We start from the raw sequence: 9,072 nt of genomic DNA on the forward strand, positions 1-9,072 counted from the left end.
GAAAATAATTATAAATGAAAAGCTTTTATTAATCATGTAAAATTAATAATGAAAACAAATGATAATATTAAATAGAGCACATATAGTTCATTACATATTGAGAAACTGGACAAATCACCTTTAGGTTGTAATTTTTCATAATACTGACCACAAAAAACATTTCGAAACTATCTCCAAAGCTATCTTCTATTTAAACAAAATATATTTTAATGTACAGTATTGTTAAACATTATCAAATTAACTCATTAAGTCCTCTTTTAGAAGTTTAAGGCAAGGGCATTTAAGGAAAAAAAAGAAAAAAGAATTCATATATAATTTAAATAATTTACACTTTTATAAAATACACCAAATATTTGACCCTCAAAAGAAAACCTACATATTCCATATCAGTGTACAGTTTAAAGACCCCTTTAAATCTAGAAAAGAAAGTCAGGGAGTTTCCCCTTTTATGTTTAAGGTACACATTTTCTTTAACAACTTTTGGAGCATATATGTCATTCTTTCATTACAACAATAATGGGTTTAAATTCTCAGCTTATTTTAAGTACACAATTTTATTTGTGCAATGTGTTTGCAATCACTGTAAACCTCTGTTTCAGAAGCTCTCTTTTTTGTACCAGAAAGTTTTCAATAGTATTGGCTTCTTTGAAGAGTCCATCTATCTCATCAATATAAGATGCATCTACTGCTGCTCTCTCACTAATGGGGAAAAAAGGTTTTATGTTAAATTAAATAGTTAAATAGTTATGATATCAAAACACACGGTCATAACGATGTTCTTTATTATATTATACTTGTTAGTTATTTCATTTAAATAGCTTTGTATATTGGAAAACTTCTGTTTACAAACACTCTTCAGTGAAACTTAAATTAGTTCCACAAATATTTTGACTACTCCAATTCTCCTGACACAGCAGAATGCATATCTTATACATTATAATTCTAATACCAAACAATATACAGTCATGCTTCACTTAACAGTGGGAATATGCTTGAAGAAACGCATTGTCAGATGATCTGATTATTGCACAAACATCATAGAGTGCACTTACACAAACCCAGATGGTATATAGCCTAGTACATACTTAGACTATGTGGTATAGTCTATGCTCCTAAGCTACAAACCTGTACAACACATTACTATCTTGAATACTTTAGGCAATTTTAACCCATAGGTAAGCATTTATCTAAACATTAAAAAGTTACAGTAAATATACAGTATAAAAAAATTTTAATGGTACACCTGTACAGGGCACTTAGTGTGAATGGAGCTTGCAGGACTGAAAGTTACTCTAGTTGAGTCAGTGATTGAACAGCAAGTGAATGTGAGGGTCTAGGACATTACTGTACACTACTGTAGACTTTATAGACACTGGCTCACGAACAAAAAATGGGAAGGAGGGACAGAGGATGGGACAGAGGAGAGGCATGGGAAATCTCCAAATGTGGGAAATCTCTCTCATTCTCATTTCCATGACAAGTACCCCAACAACCTATCTATAATAAGTAGTGTCTGGAATACGAAATTAAACTACCAACGGTGGTCGCCCTCCCTAAACTCTCCTCATTCAAATCTGTCCTCACACTTCAATTAAGTCAGAAGATTCATCAATTAAGTCAGTTGATTCATGGATGAATTTCCTCATGTTACTCCTCTCCCCTGAAAGATCCACAAAGCCCTCCCTCCTACTTCCTTCTGACAGAAGGGAGTCAGAACATTGAAGGTGTTGATGCTGCTCCATGAACAGAAATGGAGGCACACTGACTGAAAATATCAAGGAGAAACTGACTAGGTAAGGCGTAAATCACCATAACAGTAACTGTCAGAAGGGGCTGAAAGGTAGCCTGAGAATCAGTAAGAATAAAAAAATCAAGAAGGAAAGACAAAGGAACATAGGGGATAGTCATATTGTCTGGCTATTGCATGTTGGAGCAAGTAGTCATATTAAAGAACTTTGTGATAATCATTTTTTAAAAGACATTATTTAACATGGGGAGGTTATAGAACTGATGATTCAATTTGACTTTGGAAATTTATTTTTGGTTCCACTGACTTTATATGGCATAAAGGGCTCTCTCTGGCATTGAACTGATGGAATACATAAAGTTTACCTATATTTTACATCATTATAACCTGAAAATATTTCCAAAGTACAGATATAGGCTGCCTCCACACTATCACAGAAAGCTTTTACTAAAGTGGCAGTGGCACTTATACTTGTTAAGATAGCTCCTTCAGAACTATGTCATTTTATAGGATCTTGGGTCCTCAGCAAGTATTGTTAATAGCAAAGTACTCTGAAGACTATCAACCTAGATCTGAGAGGGCTATAGCCCTCTCTGAAAATGGAGCACTGGGGGGAATAGTCTCTTCTGTGCTGAATCAGCTCAGTGCCTGACTGTTTAAGTAACCTGTGCAGTCAAAACTGAAGTTCCATTAATAAGAGAGAATCTACTGCCACACCCCACAGATACAAGTCCCATCAGAGGAAAACAAAATTCCTCCTAAGCCACATAACCTTCCATTTCTTACAGGAAATTCAGCTCCATTAGAATATAAGGGACCACTGTCATACATGTGGTCTGTCGTTGACTGAGACATCATTATATGGAGCATGACTACACACTATTTTAACAATCACACAAATGACTGTCCAGTAGTTTTAAAAAACACCTTGTAGCCCTGGCTGGTGTGGCTCAGTGGATTGAATGCTGGCCTGCAAACCAAAGAGTCACAGGTTTGGTTCCCAGACAGGGCACATGCCTTGGTTGCAGGACAGCTTCCCTGTGGGGGGTTGTGCAAGAGGCAACCACATATAGATATATCTCTCTCTTTCTTCTTCCCTTCCCCTCTCTCTAAAAATAAATAAATAAAATATTTTTAAAACCCCTTATAAAACATGATAATCTCACATCAATATTAAAATTCATCCTTCAAATATATACATATATTTAAATATTTCATAAATATATTTATTTTATTTTTAGTATCACTCTATTATTATCATTAACTTCACCAAATGGTAGTTTTCTAAAAGAGGTTTTATCATAAAATTTTAAATATTACATCATCTAATTAGAGAGCAAAATATATGCAGCCTAGTATTCATTCCAGTAATAGCAAACAAAGGATGTTCAGTGAAAAAGTTGGGGTTATTCTTTGAAAATAACAAACTAACTTATTATAAAAAATTGAGGTACAATTGAAAAATTCCAAAATTATAATAACTAGATAGGTTCTGCAGCCACTGAACTAAAGTTCCCATTATGGAGTTTCTAGAAGAAAACTTCTAAAATAAAGACTCAAGAGAATATACTAGAAGTACTTACCTTAAGATCTTTGCATATGTAGACAACATTAGATTAATTTCCTTGCTCATATCTATAAAAAAAATCACTTAGTTAAGTTATGAAATACCACAAACTTTCTGTTTATTATAAAAATATAAAGAAATATAAGCATTATATATATTCATCACCATTCAAATCTTTCTCCAGGGCTTCATCTTTATAAAATAGTCCAGAGCTTTCAGAGAAAGAGGAATCTGATTTTCCAAGAGAGGACAGTTGCAGACTATCTGGCATTTGAGGCTAATATACGAAAGTAAAAGAAAATAGGTAAATAGTCAACAAAATCCTTAGGATATACATTTTCTATTTTTTAAAAGCAAAATAAAACATCTTTCAGAAAAAAAGCAAATGTGCTAGAAATTATATGATCTTGTATCCTAATTACGCATTTGAAATTTTATTACCAAGGAAACTTTTAGTCTCAACAAGCACCCTATTCAACATACTAAATTTTGTTTTGACTTTTTTATTAGACTTTGAAATATGATATTAAGCTCCTGGTGAAAATGTTTCCTGTACCTTGAACCAGCAGATGTTTCCATAGAAATATAACAAAACTTTCACTTAGACAATAGCCAAATGCTTGAAAGTATTTGCAAGTAACATAATCTTTAAACAAGCAAATAACGTCCCAAATGCAAACATCAATTGGTGGGGATAGTATTGAAGAAGGGCAAAATAGAGTGTTTATTTTAAAAGATCAGCAACTCTAGTACCTAGGTATCCTACTTATTATAGCAAAATAATTATTTAAAGTTCTGGGTATCATAAAGATATTAATCTACTCCTATCCCTAGATCACAAATTACCACAAAGAAGTCTCCCAACAGTTTCTTGGTAAACTATACATTTAGTAAAAAAGCAGCTAGAGTCACCATTGTTCCTGCTGGGACAATCCCAGCTCTAGGAATGTGAAAACTTAAATTATATCTATCAACAGAACTTTCTTAACTGGAAGAAATTTGAGAATTACCATGTTTTGCCATGTATAATGTATACTTTTTGCCTAAATTTTTGAGGGAAAAATAAGGATGTACATTATTTTGGGTATAACGATTACATACCATGGGTATAATGGATATGATAATCCTGTGTATAATGCATACAAAACATGGGTGCACATTATACATGGCAAAATATGGTGTATATACAAAATAAAATAAAGTAAATCCTGGCAACTAATCAATGCCTCTCTCTCCCTCCCTCCCTTCCCTTCTCTCTCTAAAAAAAACACAAAAAAAACACATAAAATCTTATAGAATCATAAAATAAAATAAAACATTAAGGTTCAGGGAGCATATAAATTACCTCCAACTCTCTTGGTCTCTTGCAGTTTCCAGTATCAGATTTTACAAGGTGACTTGCCATCATATTCTGTAGACAAGAGCTGCAAAATATTGAGTAATGCCAAATTTAAGTACCAACTCCATGCTACACAGCCCTCTTAAAAATTTCCCCTTCTGTCCACTCGGTGCCACAGTTAATTCAGACTCTCATTATCTGTCACTCACCTAAACTACACATTTTTTCCCTTCTCTAATTTATCCTACCAACTGCTGTTTGGGGAGTCTTTCAAAACTCTGATTACCGTATTCCCTTAACCTTTCAAAACTTTAACTACTGCATTCCCTTATCTCAAAAACTTTTCCTTTACTATTCACTGATCCAGAATAAGTTCAAATTCCATTCCTATATCATCTAGGGCCAATCTACCATTCCCATGATTTTCCTCTATTGCTTCTACATACAGTGAGCCAAGCTAGTATCTCTGGCGCTATTGCCTTGCATCAGGAGTCATTTAAGATTCTTCTACCATTACAATATCTTAATGTTCAAATAGATATTATTGTTCATCTAAGTCAATCTCATTTTTTCACAGACATGAAAACAGGGGCAGAGATAAGTTGACCAAATTCAAACAAGTAAAACTGGGATGGACTACACCAGATCTTTTCTAGCCTGAAGTCTGCTCCTACCTTCATGTACCACAAAATTTGACTTTTAAATTATTTTTCCATAAAAAATTCTTAAGATAATTTCCCTAGGTGTCTGAAAGATTAAGTTTAAAGAGAAAATGCTGCAACCCAGAATGGTATAGGCTCTACATCTTAAAGAGGAGGAGTCCTGTCTCCACTCAAGCTATCAATTAACTTAGCTTGTTTTTCAGAAATTATGCTGATGTCAATAATTTTAATTAACCTGTTTGATTAGTCACATGTAATATTCATATATACATATATATAAGCCTGTAAAAAATAATAAGGATGTTTGTTTAGTAAATTCCATCTAATGCTTCTACATTCCTGTCAGTACCTTTCTGGTAAGTTTAAGTGTCATAATAGTAATAGGTAGAAAACTCTACACATGCACCGTAGTGCTGGCTTTGCCATGGGAAGTTTGAAAATGTCTCATAGAAACCACCAAGTTACTCTTCTCCCTTCCCCCTTTTTCTCTTCTCTTTTCCTCTTCCACCTCTTCTCTCAAAAAGTAACTGCATGTGCACACATTTCAAATACAATTAGGTCATTCTGTTTCTGGAAAAAAATTATTTCTGTCACAACACAGGGCCTTAGATGAATCCAGGCCTGGTCAAGAGCCTGGGCCTCGTCCTGTGACAAACGCCATTCACAGCCACTGACGCCAGCTGTGCAATCCACGGCTTCAGTGACGCCATCACTACCAAGATCGATCCCTTTGCCGTATACAATTTCTTTTCCCCTAGTTTTGTCTTTCTCCTCAGTGCCACCTCACGCCCTCAGGCCCTTTCACCCACCTTGTTTCTCATTTCCCATCACCCTCACACCACCCCCCTCTCCGTCTTTCCACCCTACTGGTGAGTCAGCCCCACTAAAGACACTAAGAGGAAGCCTTCACCATTTCTCACTGTCTTCTTTCACTCTCACACAAACAGTCATGCCTCCAGCCCCAACCCCAAACCAGTCAGTCTACCGCCCGCTGTCCTCAGGACCTCTCCACCTCGGCAAACGCGCGGGAAAGAAGAGGGCAGCCTTGTGCTAGTGCGCAGGCGCCTCAGGCTCCCTAGACGCTGTGGGCGTGGGCGGCAGCGAGAGGCTCCTGACGTTCAGGCACGCAGGGCACGCAGCGTATGCTAAGCACGTGAGGGAGCCGGAGGCGCCTCCGCCTCCTGGAGTCCAGTCCGCAGTCAGGTCTCAGTCCTAACGCTCTGTTACGAGAAAGCGGCTTTTTTCTGCTTCTCTCTCACGCGTCCCTTCGATTTGGAATCACTGGGAAACAAAATTCCCTGCCTCCCAGCGTGTGTTTGGGGAAGAATAGGAAAAGAACGTGGAAGAATTGCCAGAGCAAGACTAGATAGTGTCCCAGCCATTTTGGAATCTCAGAAAAGGAACACAAAGTAGTGCATCCACCACCACTTTTACGTCTTATTCCACACGGTTTGTGTGATGGAAGGGTTTATGCCTGAATCCCCCTGGCCTGCAAGCAAGCCAGACTTCAAGATCAGACAGAGCCTCCACTCCTTGACTGAGTTTTCTTTGGTGCGACCAAACTTTGAGAATCATGCCCTTTTAGAAAATTACATTCCTGATATGCCAGTGAGTTTAGTCCACTTAATTGACAGCATTCAAGAAACGTTTTGTAACACACGTGACCCACATACTTGAAGCTTTGCCTATTGAGTGCTTTAATGTGGTGACTTTGACCTGTAATTTCAGGGATAGACATTTAAACTTATGCCCAGTTAGATGATATGGAAATAAAAAAGGATATCAGCTCATAAAACAAAGGTCAATAACACCCACCCCCATTAATTCCAGGTACCCAGTCTTACACCTGTACAAATTTATGACCCATACCTTAACCTAGACTAATAGGGAGAACCTATAGGAGCAGCTCACACCCTATGTCTCAAAAAGCCCTGTGGGAAGAGCTTTATGTGTTACAACAGAACTCACGGTTGTAACAGCTCCTTCAATTAACTTGCTTTTCCCTTCTATAAAGTACCTCCTTTTTCCAGGCATGAATCTCCACATGGCTGGCCATATCTGCACATTTTGTAGTGTGATCTTTCTTTTCCTGAATAAATACTTTTCTGTGAGGGAATACCTATACCACTTTTGCTTACAATTGACATAGGAAATTAATATTTAACATATAAAATTATATGTTTCTCTCCCTTGGTTTATTTATTAGAGAGAGGGGAAGGGAAGGAGAAAGAGAAGAAGAGAAACATTGATCGGTTGCCATTCATATGTGCCCCAGCTGGAGCCAGCCCACACCCTAGGCATGTGCCTTGACCCCAGAATCCAACCAGCGACCTTTCACTTTTGAGTGTCAGCCCAACCGGCTGAGCTACACTAATCAGAGCTCTTTGGCTTATTTAAATACTAGTTGTCATACAGACTTGTAAGTGTTGTGTGTATATGTTTATTTATTGCCTGTTTATGAAAAAGCTGATTGTTTTAAATAAGTTCCTAGAAAACACATGCTCAATTTGTTTAACTTTATTTCCTAATATTGTGACCTATCAATCACTTAATAAAACTAGGCTAGATAATTATGGTGTTAGTTATTGACAGTCTTTAAAGGATGTTAATCTGTGTTGAATTTTCCCCATCTGTGGTAAAATGAGGGAAAAGGTAATGAAAATTTCATAAAACTAATTTGTTTTTTAAAAATGTCATTTATTCTGATACTATGTCCTAATATTTTTGGTGTTAAAGTGTCCTTCCATGAAATAAAAATATAAAGACTTTTAGATTTTTAATGTCCTTAGTAAAATATAAAGTTATTCATTCAGTGTTTACCTAGTCTTTATTATCATTATTATTGGTGTTATTTTATGATCATTATATTCTAAAGTGTGTAAAATACTGATCTAATTCCTCTCCCAGCCTTCACAGGTAGTTAATCAGTTTTTAAAATATTTCCAGGAGCCGTGACTGGTGTGACTCAGTGGGTGGGGCATCATCCCACAAACTGAAAAGTTGAAGGTTCAATTCCCAGTCAGGTCACATGCCTGGTTGCAGGCTGGGTCCCCTGTTGGGGCATGTGAGAGGCACTCTCACTCATCAATGTTTCTCTCCCTGTCTCTCTTCTTCCCTCCCCCCTCTCTAAAAATAAATAAAGAATATCTTTTAAAAAATAAAAGATGAAATAAAATATTTCCAGAATAAACATAAATGTTTACATCAGATTAAGAAAACACTATGGTCATTTCATTTTACTTTTAAAATCTTATCTCAATAGTATAAGCTAAATGAGTAAAAACAAGTGAGAGGGTGAGTAGCGTTATTGTTGTCTAGTGCTTTAAAATATTCAGCCCTGGGGAGGACTTCCGCAAAGATGGAGGCATAGGTGGAGACACCGTGCTTTCTCACACAACCAAGTTTAGAGACAACAAAATATTAGCAATAGAGAACACAGCCAGAACACAGAAAACTGAACTTTTTGAAAGTCTGATAACAATGAACGCTTCAGCCTGACCAGTAAGAGGGGTGAAACCAGCAGCTGGCGGAGCAGGGTTGCACAGGAAAACTCGGTCAGACAGACGCAGGAGCATGGATCCCTGGTGTGGGGCTGCAAAGGGCAGACCCAGTGAGCACAACCCAGTGAGTGACCCAGTGAGCAACTGGCGGATCTGGTGAGGGTGAAGGGTGGTGGGTTGACTGTGGTAGTGCATTCCTGAGCAGATAGTCCAGCGAGGGAGTGGGCAGTGAGACAGGACCGAGTGGGTCCCAGCGA

The 9,072-nt window shown here is 37.1% G+C and overlaps 1 protein-coding gene across 1 annotated transcript; it reads right to left on the bottom strand.

Moving 5' to 3' along the window:
- On the bottom strand, positions 1–6,360 carry TEX12 (testis expressed 12). The gene is made up of 5 exons (XM_037155007.2): positions 6,320–6,360; positions 4,660–4,738; positions 3,480–3,591; positions 3,331–3,382; positions 1–699 (listed from the first exon to the last, which is right to left on the bottom strand). The coding sequence occupies exons 2-5, from the start codon at positions 4,720–4,722 to the stop codon at positions 555–557; spliced, it is 372 nt and encodes a 123-aa protein (XP_037010902.2). The 5' UTR covers positions 4,723–4,738; positions 6,320–6,360; the 3' UTR covers positions 1–554.
- Positions 6,361–9,072: the final 2,712 nt, after the last annotated feature.

Source organism: Artibeus jamaicensis, unplaced genomic scaffold (genome assembly GCF_021234435.1).
Source record: "Artibeus jamaicensis isolate MK-2021 breed Jamaican fruit bat unplaced genomic scaffold, CSHL_Jam_final contig_585, whole genome shotgun sequence".
NCBI classification, from domain to species: domain Eukaryota; kingdom Metazoa; phylum Chordata; class Mammalia; order Chiroptera; family Phyllostomidae; genus Artibeus; species Artibeus jamaicensis.

Bases quoted from the DNA above. Each gene is read 5' to 3' on its own strand.
- TEX12 (XM_037155007.2), bottom strand. From the start codon at position 4,722: ATGATGGCAAGTCACCTTGTAAAATCTGATACTGGAAACTGCAAGAGA. The intron at 3,592-4,659 runs GTAATTTATATG...TTCGTATATTAG, and splicing joins AGAGACCAAGAGAGTTGGAG to CCTCAAATGCCAGATAGTCT. The intron at 700-3,330 runs GTAAGTACTTCT...TTTCCCCATTAG, and splicing joins ACATATGCAAAGATCTTAAG to TGAGAGAGCAGCAGTAGATG.